General features: G+C 48.1%; 1 protein-coding gene across 3 annotated transcripts in view; it reads left to right on the top strand.

The window, feature by feature from the left end:
- The window catches only part of CAVIN2 (caveolae associated protein 2), a 39,584-nt gene extending 13,846 nt beyond the window's left edge, over positions 1-25,738 (top strand). The window contains exons 2-3 of one of the 3 annotated variants that reach the window (XM_077319492.1): positions 19,415-20,247; positions 23,261-25,738. In XM_077319492.1, the coding sequence (XP_077175607.1) occupies positions 19,415-20,209 (795 nt within the window). In that variant the 3' untranslated portion in view covers positions 20,210-20,247; positions 23,261-25,738. Of the gene's footprint in view, positions 1-19,414; positions 20,248-20,842; positions 23,113-23,260 lie in introns of those variants that run through there. The other 2 variants (XM_077319491.1, XM_077319494.1) reach the window with 2 other exon arrangements.
- The last annotated feature ends 560 nt before the right edge of the window (positions 25,739-26,298 follow it).

The raw sequence follows: 26,298 nt of genomic DNA, 5'->3' as shown, positions 1-26,298 counted from the left end.
CCACAAACGCTGTTAGTCTTGAAGGTGCGCCTAGCCTCTGGCTCTTTTCTACTGCTAAAGACAGACTAACTTGATGGCCCATCTTGCTGTGTCAACGTCAGCCTTTCTCCTCCTTTTTACCACTGAGAAACTCCTGAAACATCCTTGGGGCTTCGAGAAACCCCAGAAGTGGCACAGTTGTGCAGAATATGGTTGGGAAGCAGACCTGTGGACATGCCCACCCAGAGCCCCGCCACTTCCCACCCCCCCCCAGCCCATCATTGGCTCTTTTGGGGGGTCAACAAGACCATATTATCTATCTATCTATTTATTTATTTATATTTTTATACTGCCCTTCCCTACGGCTCTGGGCGGTTTACATAAAACATTTTGAACACTATAAAAATCAATATAACGGTATAACAATAACAAGACAATCCCTTAGTTGGTTTGGTCCCTCAGTCTGGGGGGGGGGGCACCTGTATATATGGTCCTATCACCCGATAAATGTTTGACAAATTTATAAAAAATATTCAAATGGGTAGCCATGTTGGTCTGAAGTAGCACAATAAAACCAGAGTCCAGTAGCACCTTTAAGACCAACAAAGATTTATTCTGGATGGGCACAAAAGTTTCTGGATGGGCACAACAGTTGATACCCAGATTTAGTACCTCAAGAAGCGTGCATGCTCACGGAAGCTTATATGCAGAAATACTATCTAAAGAAGCCCATGAAAGTTTATATGCATAGTGAAGAACTGTGCATGCACATGAAAGTTTATATCCAAAATTAAACATCGTTGGTCTAAAAGCTGCCCCTGGACTCAGATTTTGTTCTGTTGCTTCAGACCGACATGGCTACCAACCTGGAAGAGTGTGCATGCAAACGTATATTTAGACCCAGAATTAAGCATATCTGGTTCTGTAGGGGGCCCTGGATTCACACATTGTTCTGTCACTTCAGACCGACATGGCAACCCACGAATTTACCCAGGCAGAATTGCCCGTGGCCTGTCTTGTGTTTAAAGTTGTTTTGACACATGCAGCAGCCTCTTTTACAGCCAGGATTTCCCACGCCAGGACTCTTAAGGCCCGGACAGAAAACATGGTGGTGTTTTATTGTGCATCTTGGATTTCCTAAATACCAGCCCACTCTTTGACACTGTTAAGATTCTGGGAGTGGTTGAGATAACTCTGGAGTCTAAAGAACAGAGAGGCCACACCCGAGAAAGGCTCTCACAGGGAGCTCTGGCAGGGCTTTCCCAGACAAATCTCTCTCAATGGCCTCTTTTATGCGCATTTCAAAAGGAAAGACCTATTGGGTTCTAGTTGAAAAAGAAAAGAAAGTGTTTGAACCACAGATGAAAAGCCAAAAGAAAGAAAGAAAGGCGGAGCAAAGCAAGGGAGCGTTTCAACTTTACTTTCCAGGAGACAAACAAGCTGAGTATTTTTTCTGCAAAAAAAGCACACTATTAACCTTGGGGGGGTTTTAGACAACAACCTGTGTACGCACTGAGTCCCAAGAGTTCAGTGTAGCTGTCTATGCACAAATGATACAGCATAAATTTGAGACTGCACCTCCTCCTACATACCTTGTTTACACCTTCCAGAGTAACAGACATGTGAAAAGAAATGGGTATTTTTCAGGCTGAAGGGTCTGGTCACCTCTGGGGAGTAAAGCAGCAATCTTGAGTAGGTCTACTCAGAATACTACTGCAGTCTGTTCCAAGGACTCTACTCCCAGGAAAGTGTACATGTGCCGGTCAAAGGATAGTCACATTACACTGCAGATGCTTGGGTTGCCAACTTGGAGTTTGGAAATTCCTGGAGATTTGGGGGAGGGCAGGTTTGGGGGCAGTTCTTAGTGGGGTACAGTGCCAAAGAGTCTGCCCTCCAGAGTAGCCCTTTGCCCTAAGGAAACTGCGTTCAGTAGTTTGGAGATATAATTTGGGGAGCTCTCCAGGCCCCACCTATAGTTCGTGCTTTTCATAGAATCATAGAATAATAGAGTTGGAAGGGACCTCATGGGTCATCTAGTCCAACCCCCTGCACTATGCAGGACACTCACATCCCTATCGCTCATCTGTTGTAACCTGCCACCCCTTTGCCTTCACAGAATCAGCTTTTAGTAGATATGAGGATTCTAGTCCAAGTTTTCCTAATGGCTTCGGGCGCCTCTGCATCCCCTGAATTGTGAGCTTCCAGGAGGGACCTGGAGATCTAGAATTACAGCTGATGTCCAGATTGACTTCTAGACAGGGTGGCTGGGGGGGGGGGGCAGCCTCCACATACAGAGGCATCAATTCTCTGAATCTCAGAGCCAGGAGGCAACATCAGGGGAAGGCCTCGGTCTCTATGTTTGTCGTTGGCCCTCCAGAGGAACTGGTTGGCCACTGTGTGAGACAGGAGGCTGGGCTGGGTAAACCTCTGGTGCGATCCAGCAGGGCTCTTCTGATGTTCTTACAGAGGCCTCTCTGCCTTGTTGGTCCTCCAGAGGAACTGGTTGACCACTGCGATGTTTACCGCACTGACACGGTCGCTCCATGCTGCAGCTCCCATACACGGGAGCATTTGGTCCGGGCGTACCACGTGCCCCCTAGATTTGTGCCCCCATATGGGTGCTGGGGTGGTGAGGATTTGCCATGCTGTGGGGCAGCTTCAGCCTATTTTTTTTTTTAATTAAGAATGTGGTATTACAGTCCACCGCAATACTGAATTTAAGAAAGGCCCCAGAACCACCTGTGGTCTTTTTTGGCCCCTCCAGGACGCCATAATCAGAGGAAGAGCCGGGGCAGGATGGTCCAACTCTTCCCCTGCCGCATGAGCCTGCCCCAACATAGGCCCTCTTGCCTATGAAAACAAACTTGGCACATTTAAGGAATGCGAGTTAAGTGCTTCATACCGCAGCGCAATGGAGGGCTTGAGTCAGACCACGCCTGGGATGGCCCCAACTCACTGCCGACTTCGAGCACAGCTGGGAATTTGCCCCTTCCCCCCCCCACCGGAGGAGAGGTAAAGGCGGAGCTAATTCCCAGTGCGGAAACGGTCTGTGTGAGCCAGGATGTTGGAGTAGATGGACCACTGGCCGAATCCACACGGGCTCATTTTCCGTTCTTTTTTAATCTCTGCAGATAGATAAGGCTGTTGTACAATATCATAACCCTCCCAGATGCGAATAGACTGCCTGTGCCTGATCTTGTCAGGTCCCGGAAGTTAAGCAGGGTCGGGCCCGGATGGGAGACCACCAGAAGTTCTGGTTTGCTACACAGAAGCAAGCAATGGCAAACCACTGCGGGGAACCAGCATGACTTAGTACTTAAGAGCAGCAGCCTCTGTTCTGAAGAACTGTGTTTGGTTCCCCACTCCACCACATACAGCCAGCTGAGTGACCTTGGGTCAGTCCCAGTTCTCTCTGGGCTCTCTCAGTCTCACTTGCCTCACCAGGGGCCTCTAATCTGGATTACTGTGTTTAATTCCCCACTCTTCCACATACAACCACCTGAGTGACCTTGGGCCAGTCCCAGTTCTATATGGGCTCTCTCAGCCCCACCTGCCTCACAGGGGGCCTGTTGTGGGGAGAGGCTCCTTCAAGTAGAGAAAAGCAGGGCATGACAGCCAGCTCTTCCCTGCCTTGGAAACCCCATGTTCAGCTGTAGCTTGACATCACATCTTGCTGTGCGAATTCCATGTGCGCCCACTGACTCTTAAAACAGGTGTTCTCGAGCCTGCTGAACAATGTCCTTTCAGACCCCTCCAGCAGCCGCCTGCAAGTGGATTTTACCATTTCCCACAGTAACATCCCGCTGCAATGTGCTTCAAGGGTGTGTTGAAAGGGCATTGTTTAATGCAGTGGTCCCCAACCTTTTAATCACCGGGGTACGGTCAATGCTTGACAATTTTACTGAGGCCCGGAGGACACCGCCGCCGCCTGAGCCCCTGCTCCACTTGCTTTCCTGCTGGCACCCCTGATTTCCCGACGGCCACTGGAGAGCACCAAAGGTGAGCTGGCAGCAGAGTGGCAGGGCAGCCCCGGGGCAGCAGCTGGGGAGGACGAGGAGGAGCTGCGGACCGGTACCGACTGATCCACGAACCGGTCCCAGTCTCCAGACCGGGGGTTGGGGACCACTGGTTTAATGCATAGAATCACAGAATCACAGAGTTGGAAGGGGCCACACAGGCCATCTAGTCCAACCCCCTGCTCAACGCAGGATCAGCCCAAAGCATCCTAAAGCATCCAAGAAAAGTGTGTATCCAACCTTTGCTTGAAGACTGCCAGTGAGGGGGAGCTCACCACCTCCTTAAGCAGCCTATTCCACTGCTGAACTACACTGACTGTGAAATTTTTTTTTTTTTGCTGAAGTGCCATTTGGTTTCCCTTTCTAACCCTGTCCAGAATTGCTTAGAATGCTTATCTCACTTCTTTAAAGGGGGAAAAAAAATTCTCCAGTGGGCTCTTCTAAATCTGGCTCCCTTTTCGCCGTGGTTCGTTTCTGTTTTCTTTCCAAGATGGCCGCAAGATTCGGAATTGCTCCAAAAGCGGGTGGCCCAGAAGCCTAGCGAAGGACTGAACTGGCTGTTCGGGATGTCTGATTAGGCCCGGGCGCTGTTCCCTTTTTGCTCGGTTGGAACCACGTGACCTGCGTGGCAGGGGAGGGTTTTTTTTGCCGACACGAGTTCGGAATAAGCCTCATTCTACCAACAATGCTCCGGGACTCAGCCAATGAGCCATACTCGCCTCTGTCCAAGGCAGAAAGGAATACAGTCAGGGTTTTCTTTTTTTTTTTAATGAAAACAACACAATGAACTCTTTTGATAACATAAGGGGGGAAAAAACGCTCGTTAAATTAGAGCCAGTCAGTGATTTGAAATTAAAACCCGTTCCGGACATGGCCGTCGGTAAATATTTGATCTCGAAATGAAAGAGCTAGGAGGGCGACGGAACAGAGGAAGTTTTAATTGTGGGGTTGCGCTGTTTGCTGCCCGAGGCGGACCAAATGCGGCCAGGCGCTGAAATCGGTGGTCACGGGGGCAAAAATGTGTGGTTTTTCAAAAACAAAGAGGACCGGGTAGCTGGTGGGGGTCCTTGGAACGTTGACCATCTAAAACCAATTAAAATATGTTAGCACAGTCCTGGCTTGGGATCCGAACCCCCTCTCTGCCCTGGAAGCCTGCTGGGGGATCTTGGGCCAGTTCCACCCTCTCACCTTGGCCCATGGAAGGAGTGTGAGTGAAATGTTTCATACCTCTGCCTTTTGTGAGTCCTTCATGCCTGCCTGTTTTCCACCACCAAAATATTCCAGCATTTTTGACTCTAGGATTTCGGGTGTTTCATAAGCCAGAGTGGAAAACTGGTAAAGAATGTCAGGCTAATATGAGGGTGACCAGGTGCAAATCTCTGCTCTGCAATGGAGGCTCGCTGGACAACCTCGGGCCAGTCACAAACTCTGTGCCTTGCCTACCTCACAGGGTTGTTGTAATGATACAGTGGAAGGGGGAGAACTGTGTAAACTGCCTTAGGTCCCCATTGGGGAGAACGGCGAGGTAAAAATGAAGTGAATAAATAATAATAATAAATGTACCACTTTGGAATTTAGGCAAGAGTTCAGCCTGACGTACTAGCTTTCCACATGCAGAGAAACCTCTGTAAGAGCAGTATTAAATGAGCAGTCCCTCAAGTGACATAGCTAACAGTTGCCAGCTCCGGATTTTTAAAAAAAACCTGGAGATTTTGGGGGTGAGGCCAGGGAAAGGACCGCAGTGGGATATAAGAAGACGTAGAAAAGTTGCTTTTCACTGCCTGACGGAGTCTCAGAGTGGCTTACAGTCGCCTTCCCTTCCTCTCCCCACAGCAGACACCCTGTGAAGTAGGTGGGGCTGCGAGAGCTCTGAGAGAATTGCCCTGTGAGGACAGCCCTAAGAGAAATGTGAGTGGCCCTAGTCACCCAGTGGAGGAGGAATGGGGAATCAAACCCAGCTCTCCATATTAAAGGCCACTGCTCTTATCCACTACACCACACTGGCTCTCATACGACCCTGGAGTTCACTTTTCAGAGCAGCCATTTTCTCTAGAGGAACTGATCTCTGTAACCTGTAGACCGGTTGTGTGACCAGTGCTGATTCTGCACTTACTTTGTTTATTCTGTTATTGATGCTGCTGCATTCAGGATCTCGGGTCTTCTTCTACCTCCCACCCCCCAATTGAAACAAAAAGTGTTCTGCACTTGATTGGAGAAGTACAGACAGGTGGGGAAGCCAAGCTCAGCAGGAGTCTCTTACTTTCCTTAAAGGGGGGGGTGGGGTTGGAGACAGCAGAGGAGGGGGAATAAATCCAAGAGGCAATTTTTTGCTGAGAGAAGTTAGGGCTTCTGCAGCACAGTCACTAAGACAAGCCCTGCAACCGGGAGCCAGGAAGACTTTGAACTGACGCCCTAACCAATCATGGAAGACTACAGAGAGGGAGCAAGTTAATTCAGAAAAAACAGAGAGCTGCACATTTACTTATGGCAGTTTTTGAAATATCGAGGCTTATATCCACTCCAGGATATCGCGGGGGAAAGGTAGGGTCACTCCAGATCAATTATGCATGTTGCAGAGGGTAGATTTAAAGCACCCAAAATCAAAATGCAAATCGAATTCAGTGTAGACGGGAGGGATTCATTCGAACTGGGACTGGATAAAAAGCCCTGTGCAGACTATAACCAGGTGATCTCCAGCCACCCCCTGGAGGTTAGAAATCCAAAAAGAGATTCTGTTGGTCCAAAGTAGAAGCAGAAACGAATAGAACCCACTTGCTTGTATAATAAAAGTCAGTCTCTTGGAAAACTCCTTGGGTCATTTTATTGTACAAACAAACTTTGCACTCCAAATGCCAAAATGAAGTTCTGGACAAAGTCAACTCGTTTTGTTTTCCTCAGTGGCGTATCTAATCGTAAACATATTCATATATATAAAAGAACAAAATTCAAAACAGTTATCTCAGAGCTCTCTCATCCAAACCTACATTACAGGGTGCCTGTTTTGGGGAGAGGAAGGGTAGGACATTGCAAGCTGCTTTGGGACTCCTGGGGAGCAAAAAGCAGGTTACCAAAAACAGCTCTTGAAAATAAGCAGAGTTGAGGATGAAAACATTTTTTCCATCCCTCTCCTCTCAGTTTGTTACTCCATGCTGTTTTCCTTGCCAAGCCATTTTACAAGCTTAAAATCTAAATGGTGTGGGGGAGATTTCTTATTTTATTTTTTAATGGCACTGAACACATCCTAATTGAAACAGCAGTCCCTGGGCTTTCACTCTGCCAGATGAAATGAGACCGAAGGATAGCTCTGATTGTGGTCTAAATAAAGGTAACAGATACTCTATTTTTTCTAAAAGAAAGAAATATTAGTGCCAGAATTGAAAGCAGTTATTTGAAAGTAATTGCCACTGAAATCAGAGGATTTCTTTCCATGCAGAGGGATTACTTTCCTCAGTTTTGGCATCTAAACTGGAATATTTTAAAAAAATCAAAAAAGCATCTGGACAGCATCATGTTTTAGTCATCCTTCTGCACTGGTTACCAGTCTGCATCTGGATTGGTTCTAACCTTTAAGGCTTTACGTGGCCTGGGTCCTATCTATCTGCCGGACCGCTTATCTGTTTATGCCCACCGCAGGGCTCTTCGCTGTGCGGGTGTGAATTTACTGGTTGTCCCGGGCTCCCAGGATATACACTTGGCCTGGACCCGAGCCAGAGCTTTTTCAGCCCTGGCCCCAACCTGGTGGAATGAGCTCCCGGAAGAGCTGAGGGCTCTGTTGGAGTTGTCAGCTTTCCACAGGCCCTGTAAGACGGAGCTCTTCTGCCAGGTGTATGGTTGAGGCCAGGGTGGTACCCAGTGTTACCACCTGAGGATCTCTAAGTTGAGGTCAACCAGGTTCCTCGCTCCTAAGAAGAGAGAGTTATTGACCCATGCTGAACGGGGGAGTGGCTGGTATTTTATTGTTCGCCATCTTGTTATGCTATTATTTTGCTATGCTAATTGTATTAAGGGGTATCTTAGGGGATTTTATTGACTTCGTATACTGCCGCGAAACACTGAAGAGCAGCGATTGAATGAATGAATGAATGAATGAATGAATGAATGAATGAATGAATGAATGAATGAATGAATGAATGAATGAATGACCGACCAGTAAGGTCTTTCTCAAGAAATCCTGCCAGAGTGGTGCTCAAAGCCGTGACCATATATTCGGAATGGCAAATTAAAACTTGCCAAATGTCTCACCCATATACAGTTGCCATCTCCAGACTGGGAAATTCCTGGAGATTTGGGGGCGGAACCTAGGAACAGCAGAGTTTGGGGACGGGAAGGAACCTCAGTGGGGTGCAATGCCGCAGACTCCTCCCTCCAAAGCAGACATTCCCCCCAGAGGAACTGATCTCTGTAGCCATTTTATGGCTGGCCCCGCCTCCCGGGGCTGCCATGTTGTGACCGCCATTTTGCAGTTGCGTCCACCAAGCTTTTCAACTTTTGGAACTGCGCCCGCAGACTCAAAAAGATGTGGGACATTCTTAAGAGTTTCCATCCCAGCTGAAAATCTGATCAGGCATTTTGGGTGAGGCTGTGTCCTTGAGTAGAAGAGGGCTGTCGAGTTGCAACCGACCCCAACCAGGGGCTTTCAAGGCAAGGGAGAAGCAGAGGTGGTTGGCCATTGCCTTCCTCTGCGGTGCCTTCCCTGGTGGTCTCCTGCCACGTGCCAACTCTTCTTAGCTTCCAACCGGTGGTGACCCCAGCCAGGGATTGAGCTTCCCGTTCCACTGAGTAAAAGGCTACATGATATCTTGAGCGTATTATAGTCGTGTCTCCCACTGGGAGCAAACTTGAGGCCATTTCAAAGCTGTGTTCTGCACCGTCTCCCCTCCCCTCTGTCCCCTCCCGTCTGCAAAGATGCAATTTCCTCCCTTCCCCTACAGTGGGAAGGTCCGTCCCCCGAGCGTTATCTGGTATGAAATGATAAGCTTGAGTACATGACAATGACGTGAGTGTACAGGAACGGGCAGATCCTGCGAATGGCAACAAGGAGCAAACAAAGCAACAAAAAAGAATCTGGTCGACCTCGGTGGATTTTTCTCAGAAGCAAAGCTGCGCCAGGGTCCTGCCTAAGAGCTTTGCCGGCTTCTGGAACCCACCATTTTGAAACTATGGGTGCTTTCCGACATGCTAAAGAATGCTGTTTTGATGCACTCCAGTGACCATTTGCAGGTGGATTGGGCCATTTCAGAGCCTCTTGTGGTGCAGAGTGGTAAGGCAGCAGACATGCAGTCTGAAGCTCTGCCCATGAGGCTGGGAGTTCAATCCCAGCAGCCGGCTCAAGGTTGACTCAGCCTTCCATCCTTCCGAGGTCGGTAAAATGAGTACCCAGCTTGCTGGGGGGTAAACGGTAATGACTGGGGAAGGCACTGGCAAACCACCCCGTATTGAGTCTGCCATGAAAACGCTAGAGGGCGTCACCCCAAGGGTCAGACATGACCCGCTGCTTGCACAGGGGATACCTTTGGCTATTTCACACAGTAAAATCCAGTAGCAAAGTGCATTGTAAGTGGGTTGAAAGTGCATTATTCATTGTTTGTGATTTTCCCAACACGAAGCTGTTACTGCTTTTGTACTCAACTTTTTACTACTCAGAGGAGTCCCAAAGTGGCTGACAATCGCCTCCCTTCCTCTCCCTACAACAGACACCCTGTAAGGTAGGCGAGGCTGAGAGAGCTCTGAGAGAACTGGAATTGACCCAAGGTCACCCGTCAGGTCTCATGCACCACAAAGTGGCTGACAATCACCTTTCCTTTCTCTCCAAACAAGTATCCTGTGAGGTTGGTGAGACTGAGAGAGTTCCAAAAGGGCTGTGACTGGCCCAAGGCCACCCTGCTGGTTGCATTTGGAGGAGGAGTGGGGAATTAAACCCGATTACCCAGTGTACAGGCCACCGCTCTTAAGCACTGCATCAATCTGGCTCTTTAGGGTGGTCCAGTTGCTTTGATCCTCACTACCTCAGGTTTGGGTTGGGTGATATAGCCAGCTTGGGTTGGGTGATTCTGGGAAATTCTGGCTGTGGAGCTAGGGAAGGCCACGTTTGGAAAGGGAAGGGACCTCAGCAAAGGATGTTGCCCTACAGCTCATCCTCCCAAGGAGCCATTTCCTCCATGGGGATGGATCTCTGCCTTCCAGAGATCAGTGGGGTGCCAGGAGATCTCCAGGCCCCACCTGGAGGTTGTGAAGCCGAATAGAAAGGGCACAGCCTGGTCACTATCCTATTTCACTGCTCAGCTCCCTGTTTGTCCCTCCTGCTTCTTCTCAAAGCCTGCTTTTGTTTTGCCTTCCTGTTTTGCCTTCTGAGCTGCATCTTGGCTCATCTACATCCAGGGGTAGGGCTGGAGTTGCCAGCCTCCAGGTGGGGCTGGAGATCTCCCGGAATTTCAGCGGATCTTCAGATCACGTTGCCAACTTTGGGTGGGGTTGGAATAGCATTGAAATATTCAAGACCTGGGTTGTGCCTGATTCAACAACATATGAAGAATATCCTGCAGGGGGCATCAGGGGAGATGTGTAGTTAGCATACTTAGATTCGGAACTTCCTGATGCTTACAGATAATCTCCTCCTGTGTCCTGATTGGCTGAGTTGGAGATTTCCTGCTCCTTTGAGCACACTTCCTGCTCACTTGCAGGACAGAATGAAAGAATCATAGAATCATAGAGTTGGAAGGGGCCATGCAGGCAATCTAGTCCAACCCCCTGCTCAACGCAGGATCAGCCCTAAGCATCCTAAAGAATCCAAGAAAAGTGTGTATCCAGCCTTTGCTTGAAGACTGCCAGTGAGGGGGAGCTCACCACCTCCTTAGGCAGCCTATTCCACTGTTGAACTACTCTGACTGTGAACATGTTTTTCCTGATATCTAGCCTATATCGTTGTACTTGAGGTTTAAACCCATTACTGCGTGCCCCCTCCTCTGCAGCCAACGGAAACAGCATCCTGCCCTCCTCCAAGTGACAACCTTTCAAATACTTAAAGAGGGCTATCATGTCCCCTCCCAACCTCCTTTTCTCCAGGCTGAACATTCCCAAGTCCCTCAAACTATCTTCATAGGGAACAACAATGCAGAACAACAGTTAGACCAGGCGTTCTCAACTGGGGGGTTGTGAAACCCTGGGGTATCTTGACGGGAGAGGCAGGCAATGGCAAAACTTCTCTGAACCTCCCTTGCCTTGAAAACTCGATGGTAGGGTTGGCCAAACTGTGGCTCTCCAGATGCCCGTGGACTATAATTCCCATGAGTCCCTGGCAGCATGGTAATTGTAGTCCATGGACATCTGGAGAGCCACAGTTTGGTCACCCCTGCCCTGTGAGGTCGCCATTGGTCAGCTGAGACTCTGCAGTCGTTTAGGGCCGTGCACCCTGGGTGAATACCGCTTTAAATGTCTCGGTCACAGTGAAAATATCCTTGCCGTTCCCCATTTTCGTTATTTCTGGCAGCCAGAAAAGTCATCTCCATCGACGATATCAAGGGCCATTTTGTCCTTTGCTGGGAACAACTTGCACGATAAGTTTGTGCAAAGTGGGTCCGTTCCCACACACACACACACACACACACACACACACACACACACACACACACACAAAACGTATTTTGAAAGAGTGTCCTTCCTTATCAGGAAATATTTTGAATTGGTTCCCAGAATTAAGAAAAGGCCCAAGGACCTAGCTGGGGAGGGGGAATATTGCAGGAGTCTCTCAGCATAAAATTGTCACATGAGGGATCCAAAGTGACTCAGTGTAACAAATCGCTAGTCTTTCCAGATTTGGGCCAAGTTCCGAGCCAGTGAACTATATTTATCTGCAGGTATTTCCATTTGTGACTTACATGCAAATGTTTTTTTTTCCCCCACAGCATAATCATGCTTTTTGGACAGGAGAGATTTTGGAGAGTCACCTTTTTCTATCCCACCCTCTCTTGAAGGAGCTCTGGGCAGTATAATTGGTTCTGCCTTTCTCTGTTTCACCCTCACAACAACCCTACGAGGAGGGCTTGGCAGAGAGAGAGAGAGAGAGAGACTTCCCCAAGGCCACCCAGTGAGATTCACAGCTTTGAAATCAGGCCTCCCAAGGAAAAAAAAAATTATCTCTGAAAAACGGCTACAAAACAATGCCTCTGTATGAGCTACAGCATACCTTCTCTCCCGTGTAGGTCTTGTATTTGCTCTGGGAACCGATTTGGAACAAAACCAAGATGGGACTCATGAAACCACTCTCTGGTGAACCAGCACGGTATAGCAGTTAAAAAAACAGGCAGTCTCTAATCTGGAGAACCAGGTTTGATTCCCTGCTCCCCCACATGCAGCCAACTAGTCACAGTTCTCTTAGAGCTGTTCTTTCAGAGCAGTTCTCTCAGCCCTACCTCCCTCACACAGTGTCTGTTGTGGGGAGAGGAAGGGAAAGGTTTTTGTAAGACACTTTGACCTTGGGCCAGTCTCAGTTTCCTCAGGGCTCTCTCAAGCCCATCTGCCTCACAGGGTGTCTGTTGTGGGGAGAGGAAGGGAAGGCGATTTGTCAGCCACTTGGAGACGCCTTCAGGTAGAGAAAAGCGGGGTACAAAAAATCCAGGTCCTCTTCTTCTTTTTAGCTTTCAATGTTTATGTGTTTCTTTCAACTCACGACAAACACAGGGGACCTTTGTTTCTTGGTTCGTTTGTTTTTTAATGACACACAGGTCAGGGCCTATTGTCCAATGCATGCATCATCAGACACACTGACAGAACTGAGCAGTCCGAAAGTTAAGGTTATTTAGCTGGGCCACATTGTGTTATCCCGCTGCAGAGGTCTCCTGACCAGGATTGTTCAGGCTAGGCCGATCTTGTCAGATCTCGGAAGCTAAGCATAGTTGACCCTGGCCAGTATTTGGATGGGAGGCCTCAAAGAAAGACAAGGGACATGACACGGAGGCAGGCAATGGCCAGCCCAGCTCTGTAGGTCTCTTGCCTTGAAAACCCTATGGCAGAAATGGGCTCATGGGAATTATAGTCCATGGACACCTGGAGGGCTACAGGTTGGCCACCCCTGCCAGATGGGGCCGTCTGAAGTCGGCTGTGACTTAACTGTGTTTTCCATCCACGGCTACCACATTGCATTAAGTCTGCCTGCACCTCTCCTCTCCTCTCCTCTCCTCTCCTCTCCTCTCCTCTCCTCTCCTCTCCTCTCCTCTCCTCTCCTCTCCTCTCCTCTCCTCTCCTCTCCTCTCCTCTCCTCTCCTCTCCTCTCCTGACAAACCATTTCTACAGCCATGACCTCTGGTTTCAGACAACTTCATCCCTCATTCGTCCTCCTCTCTCATAATCTTTTATCCCAAAAAACCTCAGCTATCATATTCCAAGCAACGGGGAGGCTGAATTCCTCCAGCGTGTATCTGGGCTGTGCTTTAAAACGATGCATAGGGAGTCTTTATGCAAACATCTCCTGGGCAAATATTTACTAAAACCAGGGAAGGACAAGGTGCCAGTCAGATGATAGCTTGGGTTTCTTTATCCAGTCCTCACAAATATTTATTATTTCACATGCCCTCCCTGCGTATGAATCGTGCTGTCCAAGAGAAGGGGTCGGGTAGGGTACAACCCTCTCTTCAGAATAAGAGATGATCACTGGCGTTTCAGGAAAAGGTTTCACTTTTCAGTCAGGGGCTGTGGCTGTGGTAGAGCATCTGCTTGGCCTGCAGAAGGTCGCGGGTTGAATCCCTAGCATCTCCAGTTAAGAAGGATCAGGTGCTAGGTCATGCGAAAGACCTCTGGAGAGTTGCTGCTACTCAAAGTAGTTGAACTCTGACTTCAGATCACTTTATGCCTCCATTCCCCCCCCTCCCAGTGCCCTGTTTTACTCATGCCAGAGAATGAGGCCGCAGAAACCTGGTGGAAATGCTGGTTGCCAGCCTCCAGGCGGGGCCTGGAGATCTCCCGCTATTAAAGCTGATCTTCGTACTACAGAGATCAGCTCCCCTGGAGAAATTGGCTGCTGTGGAGGGTGGACTTTGCTTTAGGATGCTTTGGGCTGATCCTGCGTTGAGCAGGGGGTTGGACTAGATGGCCTGTATGGCCCCTTCCAACTCTAAGATTCTGTGATTCTGTGACCTTGTACTTTGCCAGGGTCCCTTCTCTCCCAAAACCCTGTCCACCCCAGACTCCACAGTCTTCCCCACCCTGAATCTTCAGGTATTTCCAAAACCAGGGCTGGCAACTCTATAAGAATCCAGCACTGAAATTTTCCTTCACATAAATCACACCAAGCAAAGGCAGCCCCAAGTTACGGCAGCAGTTGTGATAAAATTAACAGGAATCCTAAACATAGGTATACTTGGCTTGGACCATGGAGGAGGCATCTTAAAAGGGTGTAACTCTGTTTAGGATTGCTCTGTAAACACCCCGAGGCTAAATCCCTTGGCCGGCTGACTCCTCACATTTTCTTCTCCTGTGGGAAGAGCCATTTCACAGCTAAGCTTGCCTAAGTCCTATTTAAATAGTGAGAAATAGAGCTTTAACATAACAAAAGCTTGAGTCCAGTGGCATCCTTTAAGTTTTGTTGAAGGAGTAAAGTTTCATGTGAACACTCACCTCCTTAGACAAGATGTGTGCACACCAAAGCTTATGCCTTGATGAGAACCTGGTTGGCCTTAAAGGTGCTCCTGGGAGGGCGGTCTATAAATATAATAAATAAATAATAAACATAGAATCACAGAATCATAGAGTTGGAAGGGGCCATACAGGCCATCTAGTCCAACCCCCTGCTCAACGCAGGATCATAATAATAAATAAATAAACTTTGTTCTGCTGCTTCAAACCACCATGTCGACCCCCCTGAATCTATCTTCATTTAGGGTTTTAACCTGATAAAGGTAAAGGTATCCCCTGTGCAAGCACCGAGTCATGTGTGACCCTTGGGGTGATGCCCTCCAGCGTTTTCATGGCAGACTCAATACGGGGTGGTTTGCCAGTGCCTTCCCCAGTCATTACCGTTTACCCCCCAGCAAGCTGGGTACTCATTTTACCGACCTCGGAAGGATGGAAGGCTGAGTCAACCTTGAGCCGGCTGCTGGGATTGAACTCCCAGCCTCATGGACAAAGCTTTCAGACAGCTGCCTTACCACTCTGCGCCACAAGAGGCTCTTTTAACCTGATAGAAAGCCCCAATTTCACTCTGTGTTGGAAAAGGCCATCAAGTCACAGAAAATTGACAACGTCCTTGTAGAGCTTTCAGCAGACAAGAGATGTTCAGAGGTGCTTTGCCGTTGCCTTCCTCTCCGTAGTGATCCCAGACTTCCTTGGTGCTCTCCTCTCCAAATACTAGCCAGGGCTGACCCTGTTCAGCTGTTGCAATCCGACAAGATCAGGCTAGCCTGGGAAATCCAGGTCAGGGCATGTATCAGCTGTGTTTCTGGTTTACTTTTGTCCTTTCTTTAACCCCAACTCAGAAGTGATAGGACTACGTCGTGCCTTCCCTGGGTTCCCCCTGCCTTCCCACTTTACAGGCCAAAGCCCTTGTTGTAGTCTCCTGTTCCTTTGCAGTCTATGCATACATACAGGTGTGTAGGTTTGATGGTGGGATGCTGTCGTACGCAATTAGGAACAGAGGTCCCAAGTTCATTGGGGATAAGCCCTGGAACCAGTAATGACCATCAGAGGCAGGGGGGGCATCTGAGCAGGTGAAGAGTGCCTTCCCCTGAAATTGTGCCACTGCAGGAACACCACCTGAACAAAAGGGTCAAAGGGTAAAATTTTAAATCAAAGAGCACTGACTACTCCAGTCTCCGAAGTCCTTCTGTATTATCAGGGCAATACCAAAGTGAAATCCAGAACTGTCTATGCCAGTCCTTCTCAGCAGGACCCCTGAGGGCCCTGGCAAATTTGAAGGGGGCCATAGACTGAAAAATATGAGAAGGGGAGCCCAAAGGGCTTGGGAGGGGCTGGTGACTGAACAATACCCTTTTTCTCACATATGATGTCACTAATTGCTAGAAAGGCCCACCATCATCATGGGAAAGAAAAAGAAATCATATAATCTGTGCCATTGTGTGTGCTTGAATCAATGTTTTCAAGAAGAAATCACACAAACGCACATGCTTCTCTTGGCTAAAGGTTCTAGAAATCTGTCTTGCATATATATATATGTGACAAGTCATGTTGAGCATAGTTCACTCTTAGCTTAGGCCTTTTTTAGCCTCGCTCATTGCACAAGCGGCCAGGCTGCTACATGGGGACCCTGGAACCTGACAGGAAATCCTAAAAGGGCCATGGCCAAAACAAGGTTGAGAGTGGCTAGTCTGTACCACCCGTTTCTCCTCAGATGCTTGTGATCCTGAGAGGGTCTCATACTGATAAACTCAAAATGCACAAGTGCTCCACTGTTAAGAGGAATCGGCAGGAAAATGCTTCAGTCAGTGCAAATTTAATGCCAGGGGTGGAAAGCCCTGTCAAGCTGCACACACAAAGCCGCCTTATACTGAATCAGACCTCTGGGCCATCAAAGTCAGCCTTGCCTTCTCAAGCCCGCAGTGGCTCTCCATGGTCCCTGGCAGAGGTCCTTCGCATCCCCTGATCCTTTTAACCAGAGATTGAACCTGAGACTAGGCATGTACACACACAAAAAAAATCATATTTCAGATTCGGCACAAAACAATTTGGGCAGAACCTAAAGTGCACAAATAACCCTTCACTTTTCCAAACTCGACCAAATCCCAAAGTTACAGGGCTTTGGGGGGCTCATGCTTTCCCTCTTCCCCCTCCCCCACCTTCCCAGGCAGCAAAGAGTGTCTCCGCTGCCTGGGAAGGGGGAAGGAGAGAACACCTGCCAAGCAGCTGATGACGACAGGTGTTCCAAGCCCTTTAAATCGTTCCTCAAGCTTGAGGAAGCATTTAAAGGGAGCAGCATACCTGTCATTATCAGCTGAGTGATGGGTGCACCCCCCCATCATTGGCAGGGGCTCATAGGATGAGGGGCACCCCCCCATCACTGGCAGGGGCTCATGGGAATTGTAGTCCATGAACATCTGGAGGACCACAGGTTGACTACCTCTGTTCTAAGGCACTGCCTGAGGAAGAATAGGGCTCATGGGGGAGGCATTTAAACAGGCTGGATTTTGGTCAAATTGCTAAATCTCGATTTGTCCACAGCCAATTGGGCCTGTTTAAATACAAGGAGGGGCGGTTCGGCTCAGATATGTCTAGGAAGTTCCCAAATCATTCGGGCACTTTTTGGCTTATCTGGACTGAATCACCCATGCCTACCTTTGAACCGAATCGCTCATGCTCTGCCAGTGAGCAACAACCCTGTAGGGCAGGGGTAGTCAAACTGCGGCCCTCCAGATGTCCATGGACTACAATTCCCAGAAGCCCCTGCCAGCATTCGCTGGCAGGGGCTTCTGGGAACTGTAGTCCATGGACATCTGGAGGGCCGCAGTTTGACTACCCCTGCTGTAGGGTTTTCAAGGCAAGAGACAAGCAGAGGTGGTTTGCATCACCTGCCTCTGGAGGAGTGACCCTGGGCTTCCTCGGGAGACTCTCATCCACCTTCGAGCCAGGGACGGCCCTGCTCAGCTCCTGCCGTCTGATGGCACCAGGGCAAGAGCTACATGCCATCGAGTCACAACTGATTTAAGGTGGCCCTGTAGGGCTTTCAAGGCACGAGAGTCACAGAGGTGACTTGCCGTTCCCTCCCTGTGCCCAGTGACCCTGGACTTCCGTGATGGTTTCCTATCCAAGCACTAACCAGGGCTGACCCTGTTTAGCTTCCAAGTTCTGATGAGATCGGGCTTGCCAGGGCCAGCCAGGTCAGGGCAAAATGGGACACTGCCATTCGCTTAACTATGGCTTAGTGCAGTGGTCCCCAAACTTTTTATCACCAGGGACCGGTGATAAACGCTTGAATTTTACTGAGGCCCGGGAGGGGGGTAGTCTTTTGCCGAGGGACATCGCTGCCGCCGCCTGAGCCTCTTCTCCACTTGCTTTCTCACCGGCGTCCCTGACTTCCCGCTGCCTGCTGGGGGGCGCTGCCAGCAGCATCTGCGCAGTGCCACACCGAGGGGGAGCCCCAGCCATGGCGGCAGCTGAAGAGCACCAAAGGTCACCCGGTGGCAGAGTGGCAGGGCAGCCCCCAAGGCAGCAGCCGGGGAGGAGGATAAGGAAGAGCCGCAGCCTGGTACCGACTGATCCACAGACCGGTACTGGTCTCCGGACTGGGGGTTGGGGACCACTGGCTTCGTGCACTCAGTGAAACGGCAACTTGTGTTCATCGTAACAATGTGTGAGAATGCACCGAGAAACAGCAGAGTTTTTCTTGAGAAGAGCACAAATCCAGTTTATTCCTGTGTTCCAGGGCTTCCTCCCATACAGAGCTGTGCTTCCTTCCATTTCGGGATGTTTATTTCGGTTTGTTGTGACATCTGAACCAGAGTATCAAACAGGGTTTGATTCTTTCCCAGTGATGAGGATCCCCAACTGGGATTAATCCGCGATTTAGAATCCATGTTGCCAGGCTAGAAACAAACTTCAGTTCGTTAACAGGATACCCACCCTTGGGCACGGTAACAAACCGGCATTAGATCCAACAGGGGAATTGCTGATTTTGAATTGTCGTGAAGAGAGGAGAGAGGATTGTGAGCCAGAGAATGAGCCAGAGAATCTGACTCTTCAGGAACAAACTCTGGCTTGTTTGCAACGTCTGAATAGCACCTTCGCATTTCTGCTGACTGAGCGTCTTGTGGCACAGAGTGGTAAGGCAGCCGTCTGAAAGCTCTGCCCATGAGGCTGGGAGTTCAATCCCAGCAGCCGGCTCAAGGTAGACTCAGCCTTCCATCCTTCCGAGGTCGATAAAATGAGTACCCAGCTTGCTGGGGGGTAAACGGTAATGACTGGGGAAGGCACTGGCAAACCACCCCGTATTGAGTCTGCCATGAAAACGCTGGAGGGCGTCACCCCAAGGGTCAGACATGACTTGGTGCTTGCACAGGGGATACCTTTACCTTTTTATTACTGTTGACATTAACGGTTAAACTTGGCAGGTGCAACCGGGATACTGAAAGGGAAGGGGTGGGAGGAAAGAGCAAGCGATCCTGCATCCTGTTACGTAACCCTGGTTAAGAAGTTGGCAAAGGTCCATCTGCCTTGGCCCCAGTAGGAAAATGGCCAGAATGAATTTTGCTGTAACTGTTGTTGACAGCTCATTAGTCTTTCGCTGTGTAACAGAACAATTCCATAGGAAGCCGGCGATTGTTGCTGTTTAAATGGACCGAGGCAACAACCGAATGTTTAACTTCCTTTACCTCATTATCCCAAAGGAAAATATTGGTGTTGTCTGGGCAGGGCTGCGTGTTGTTTATCAGTTTAGTGTCATGCAAACTCTGAACAAACACATGTCGCCCTCTTTGCAGGAAGAAAACGAAATCCCTGCCAGCGTGTTTGTGAAGGAACCCGTTCCCAGTATCACCGAGGGAAAGGAAGAGCCTGTCGACGAGAACAAAACTTTGGAAGAGACCATGCACACGGTGGAGTTGTCCTCTGAGGACGAGGCGCCTCACGACGAAGACGGCGCGGAGGACAGCCTGGACGAGAAAATGGAGGAATCGAGGGCTGAGAAAATCAAGAGGTCGAGCCTCAAGAAGGTGGACAGCCTGAAGAAAGCGTTTTCCCGCCAGAACATTGAGAAGAAGATGAATAAGATCAGCACCAAGATCGTCTCTCCTGAACGGAGGGAGAAGATTAAGAAGTCCTTCACGCCGAACCATCAGAAGTCCTCCTCCTCGAAAAGCTCATCTTTCAAGGTCTCTCCTCTGACGTTCAACGTGAAGAAAATTCGTGAGGGAGACACTCCTGCGGAAATGGAAGACAAGCCAGGAGAAGCAGCCGGCATTGAGCAGGTGGCGAACGACGAAGAGACCTCCTTCACTGAGGTCCACTCCGATCCGGTCTCTCCCACCTCTCCTGCTGAAGAAGGGAAGGCCTTTGCCGACTCCCTTGAAAAAGAAACCAGGAGCGAAGAAGAAGTCGCAGTGGTCAATAACAGCATTGAGCTAGCCATTGTGGAGGAAGACGAAGACTATGGGGCGTCCATGGAAAGGAAAAGGGAGTATTACGAAGAAAGAAACATGCCGGCTGGCAGGGAAACGGAACAGTCGGATGAAGAATCAAACCAAGCTGCTGTCCTCCAGTTAGACCAGAGGGCGTAGATCGTCTGACCCTTCGTGGGCCTTTCTAAATACATATGGTGTGTTGTTGGTTTTCTTTAGTTACATCAGTAACTAGGGCATATGTCTGTTACACAAGAAGTGTGGAGCAATAGTAATCCAAGGCACAAGGTTTCAAAAACGAACAAAAAAATTTGTAGATTTCTACACCAGGCTCATTTCAGAAATTCAGATGGAAATCCATGAGGAAAAGGTCTGAAGCAAATGTAACTTTAACGCAATCCCGTTTCACAGGAAACTCCCACAATTCCATTATGAATTGAGAGTTGCTACCATTAAAGGTAGCTGGGGGGGTACGTTTAAAAGAACCCCTTGGTTTTGTATCAGTTTAATTGCTCAGTGGGCATGCAGAGAATAATCAGAGGCCCCTTGACAGAGCTCCAGCTCCCAGAATTCCCTGGGGAAAGGGTATTAGCTAACACACTACAGCAGGGGTAGTCAAACGCTGGCAGGGGCTCATGGGAATTGTAGTCCATGGACATCTGGAGGGCCGCAGTTTGACTACCCCTGCGCTAGAGTATGGCCTAGACAGGCTTTCAGTGTCTCGTTGGGGAAGAAATCTCCCAGCACTGCGCCCATTCAAAAACCTTGTTATTTTTCCCGGGCTGCATCCAGGTTTCGTTGGACGCTGAGCTCCAGAAATCACTTGCAACTGGATTTTCCTGTGCAGACAAGACGACCCAGGAAGTGACTGATTGCTAGAGTTCAAGGATAGCCCGACAGACAATGCTGTCCAGATATAGCTTCAGCCAGGGTGCTTGGGAGGACTTTATTTGTGGGAAAGAGTAAACTAATTATATTCTGATTTGCTCACCGGAGATAGTTGCTGGCCCCGGACCCTAGAAATATTCTGATTTGAGGAGGAAAGTGATGGACATTCACTGTGTCGTTACAGCAGGGGTAGTCAAACTGCGGCCCTCCAGATGTCCATGGACTACAATTCCCAGGAGCCCCTGCCAGCGAATTCTACCCCTGCATTGACTACCCCTGCATTACAGATTCTGTCAGTCAGGGGTCCCCAGACATTTTCAGCTTGCAGGCAGTTTTGGAATTCTGGCACAGTGTGATGGACATGGCTGTAAAATGGCCGCAAAAGCAAATGAAACCAATAGGCAAAAAGTGGTATCTTCCTGAGATTTATTAAATGCAGTCCTAGGTTGTTTAAACAATTTTGCAACCAGAACGGGGTCCCAGGTATTCAATCCCGCTTTCTGTTACTCCTTCAGTGGCTGCAATTGTAGTCTTAATATAAAGATTTGACATCATCAGTATTAATTTCAATTCTAAAGGGACCCCATTTGCTTTTGGGTGCATTTCTACGAGAAACCAATGGTGTTTCTTTATAAAATGGCCGCCACAAGGGGAAGAGCCAGCCACCAAAATGGCCGCCACAGCTTATTTTCAGCCATGCAGTGAAGTGCTGTTGTGGGGAAAAAAATCTGCACAACCAATAATTACCAGTGGCCAATCAAAAGCCTTGCTGGCCAAAAAACCCTACCTGGCCCCACCTACTTTCTAAAGACTCTGAAGGTGGCTGCTGTGATGCCCTTGTGCCCTGTGTCAGGGACCCCTGCTGAAGATTGTGAACTCTTGTGTTTTCCTTTCTCTGCAGGGTTACATGTCCTGGCCATGTCTGCAAAACACATTGAGGCCAGGTTCTTAGTGTTAAGTTTTTCACCTTATAAGTCACAGTTAGGGCGGGTGACTTTTTTGTTTAAGCCCAGCATCACGTGCAGAGCCAGATGCCAAAAATTAGGGCTCATTTCCCAGGCGATGATTGAAAAACTCGTGCTCTAGGACTCGATCATAAAATCTACATGTGGCTGTATGATAAAGAGATACCGTGCCTGGCCAAATTGACATTGTAAAGACTGCCTTGTGCTGCCTTTTACTGCACTGAAGCAAAATGAACATTGGGTTTTAGCTGCAGCACTAATAGTACTAACTACTGAGATAAAAAGCCATCCGGTTATTGTCTTGTCAACCTTGCTAGGGACCATATTAATCATAGTTGGGCTTTATAAACAACATTCCTCCAGCAACGTTATTTTAACCTCTGCTTGACAGCAGCAGATGTTTTGGTGGGAAAAGGGTCCACCTAAAAGCTAAAATTACTAGAACTTCTAGATTCAAATCCAGCAGCACCTAAGAGAACTAGCATGGCGTAGTGATTAAGAGCTGCAGCCTCTAATTGAAAGAATCAGGTTTGATTCCACAGTTGTCCTTCCACCTGAAGCCTGCTGGGTGACCTTGGGCCAGTCCCAGTTCTCGCAGAGCTCTCTCGGCCCACCTGCCTCATTAGGCGCCTGTTGTGGGGAGTGGAAGGCAATTGTAAGCTGCTTTGAAACTCCTTAACAGAGAGAAATGTGGACTATCAAAGCCTACTGTTCTTCCAACAAGATTAGGGGGGAAGGGGGGTTATGAGTTTTTTGAGAGCTTGTATTTGACCAAGGGGAAGCTCTGACTCTCAAAACCTCACACCCTCCAAAACCTCGTTGGCACCCAAGGTACTGCTTGGACTCGAATCTAGCTGTTGTACTGAAGAGCAACACAACTACCTGATGAAGCGAACTCCAGTAGACCAGAAAAACATGACCAGAAAAACAAGACGGAATCAGATGGGAACTACTGAGGACTGGTTTGTATCACAGAGGTCTATGTAATGGGTCCATTCCCCGTTACAAAGCACTAAGTGGAATGTGAGGGGAACGGGTAAGATTGTAAGACACACAGGATGTGTTTAAAACACCTGCCCACCTTAAAAGGCACCTTGAATAACACAAAGAGGAACAAGAGTTTCCTCTTCTTCCCAGAGGCCCTTAAGAGACCCCCACCTTTGCAGGGAATGTTTATCACAGGGGTAGTCAAACTGCGGCCCTCCAGATGTCCATGGACTACAATTCCCATGAGCCCCTGCCAGCGAATGCTGGCAGGGGCTCATGGGAATTGTAGTCCATGGACATCTGGAGGGCCGCAGTTTGACTACCCCTGGTTATCACGTGGAAAACTTGTACAGCGATGCCCTTCACTCAGACTTCTGTTTTCTCCCCGCAGGAGAATTCCAGTGCCACGCTAAAAAGCATTATCCCCAATGAAGTCCGTTGACTTCGTTGGACGTAAGAAAGGTGCAAGTCGATTTGGGATCCCCCGGGCTGCGTGGATTCTAACGTTCGAACTGAGAGAGAAATCAAAGCAATTGTACATATAATTGACGTAGCATCCATCGGCAACAGACCCGCTCTAGTTGGCTCTGCGTTCTTGTGTTCCAAGTAGGCTGATTTCAATAACAACTGTGTGTATGTATACATGTATATTTTATTTTCGTCTGTTTTAAGAGAAAAGCAGATTTTTTTAAAAAAATGCTGTGTGCTTAATCAGGTCTGTTTAAGCAGCAGAAGGGAGAGACGTGAAGCAGAAGTAGATTTTAGACCGATATGCGCTAAACTATCATATTGAAGGGTTTAATATGAGGACAAGTTTGGTATGTTTGCAATAGAATCTAGGGCTTAAACAGTTCGCTGCTTAAGTTCTATGTATTGAAGATCTAAGGGATAAAGGAGAGGAAATATAATCTGAGAGAATATTTGATGTAAGTATAGGAAGGAGTCCTATGATAAAGTTCCACCAAGCTAATGCAGACATACTTCTAAGCAGTATAACTCATCTTGAAAGAGAACTTTGCTTTCCACGCTTGCAACCAGAGGTGGTCTTTTGAAGCCACTGGCCACGATCCAGCATGGAGTCGTGCAGGTTTTAACCTCATAGCTTTCCACGGGGGGTTAAGCATGCATCATCCAGTAACACGGAGACCGTAACATGGAGAAGGGAAGGAATCACATGGCCTGGCAAATATCCAGACACAAGCAATAGTTAATGCAGTAAGTCCCTGTCATGTAGACCAGCGAATCTGAACTGTCCTTGTATTTTTGGACACTTATCAGATGCTTAAGCTATTGTCAGCATCCTCTGATCGTGTTTGAATTTTGAGTCTGGTAGTGCTTTAAATACCAATAAAATCTTCTGGACTGTAAGTTTTTGTGAGTCAAAGCTCACTTTGTCAGATAATTTCAGGTGAGTGGCTGTCTTGGTCTGCAGTAAAAGAACAAGATTCAAGTCCAGTAATGCCATAAAAACTAACAAAGGTATAAGATTTGAAGAGTCAAACTCCCTTAGTCAGATATAAGTCACCTGACAAAAGGAGCTTTGCCTTTGGAAAGCTTACATTTAGGAATCTTGGGGGTCTCCGGACTTGAATCTTTGCTTTTTATCCGACAAAGTGATCTTTGACTCGCCCCAGGAAATTTGGCTGGCCTTGATGGTACTACTGGACTCAACGTTAGTAGAACGTCTAATTACAGTCTAATGTGGCCACCCACCTGAAACTGTGTTGTATTTTTTACAATCTCCACATTTTGATCATTCACTTTAATAGGATTAATGTCCACATGGGGGTAGGGTGGGTAGTATGGACCTTTTTGAAAAAGATTGGAGAGTTCTTACCCTTTCATTAGTGGTGTCAGAAAACGCTATACCACCTTATATTTGTATCGTGTGGCATACCAGTTACAAACAGCAACCCAGTTCTGTGCAACATACCGGCGACGAACAGCAGTGAACACAATTCTGTACGACATGCCAGTTACAAATGGCAATGATAACGGTGCACCATACCGGTTATAGACAGCAGCAAACATGGTTCTTCCATAACACACCGGTTACAAACAGCAAGAAACAAAATTATGCGCAACAGACCACCGTTCTGTGGAATATACCAGTTGCAAACAGCAATGGACACGATTCATCAGGAACTTGTGTGCAAGCCTAGTGGGGAAATTGCTCACGTCCAGTTCTAATGCAGTTCAGCAGGGCTTTGCACCTGCCCCAGTTTGGGGATTGTTTTGGTCATCGTTTTCGAACATTGCATTTTGTGTTATGTTCTGGACTTTGCAATGATACAGCCTCTGAGTATTACAGTTTGCAATCAGCAGCTGGCCATGGCCAGAGACAAAAGTGCATTCCTTTTGCATATTGAATAATCCATTCCACTTAATTATCAATGTAAACCAGCAACAAGCCTACAAGTGCCTGGAAATCTTGTTTTGTTTGTGTGTATTCTTTTCTTTTAATACTGTTAAATCTGCTTTTATATAAGATTGCACTAAAGCCTTGTTTTCCCCTCCCCCAAGATATATTTAGAACCGCAAATTAAGGAAGTCTCGTAAGAAAAGTTATCTCTGTTGGCCAGCTATGCAACAAAAGCAGCTTTCTGCAATCATTTAAGTGCCACCGGATTTTTAATTGGTGTTGATTTCTTAGGCAGGGCTATTTGATAGTTGATTTTTTTAAAAATAAAATTAAAAAATGCAATATTACGAGAGCTGCAATCAGTAGAAACAATCGCAATATAATCTGCACAGATGCATCTTACTTTGCGTTAACACTGTAACGTCATCTGTTAACTAACTGAAGATGTGAACAAGTCAATAAAAAGAATATATCAAAGTTAACCAAGTTACTTTTGTCTGGGCCAAGTCATTGTAGAATTCTCATGAGGCCCATTCCGCACACAGAGGATAAGGCACTTTCAATGTGCTTTGGTAGCTGGATTTTCCTGTGCGGAACAGGGAAATCTACTTCTAAAGTACACAAAGTGCATTATCTTTGGTGTGCAGAATAGGCCCCAGAAAATCGTTCTGATCTTAACATGCCTACGACTTGGAGAGAGAGAGAGCCAAGCAAAGAAGATGACTTCGGTAGCAGGCTCAGCTGAATATGCAGACTGTTCCCCACTGCGATATTCCTCTGGTCCTGTTGTAACTTCCTGGAAGGCATCTCTTGATGTAGATTGAATTAGAAATGCTGATCCCGTTCCACTGAGGACCTCAAGCAGGGCTCTCCAACAGCACCTGCCTGACACCTTTCCAGGTACACACCTATGAGAAAGTGGGTGGGTTTCCTGCACAGCAGGGCTCCTGATTGGCCATTGGAGATCTGATTGGCGGTGTAAATGCCAAAAATAATAATTATTATTCTATTTAATGTTGTTTCCACGGCAGCAGCCACTGCAGTGT

The sequence above is a fragment of the Paroedura picta genome, chromosome 2 (assembly GCF_049243985.1).
Source record: "Paroedura picta isolate Pp20150507F chromosome 2, Ppicta_v3.0, whole genome shotgun sequence".
Lineage (NCBI taxonomy): Eukaryota > Metazoa > Chordata > Lepidosauria > Squamata > Gekkonidae > Paroedura > Paroedura picta.
The sequence above is the reverse complement of the archived record's forward strand: the minus strand, read 5'-3'. Positions and strand labels throughout refer to the sequence as shown.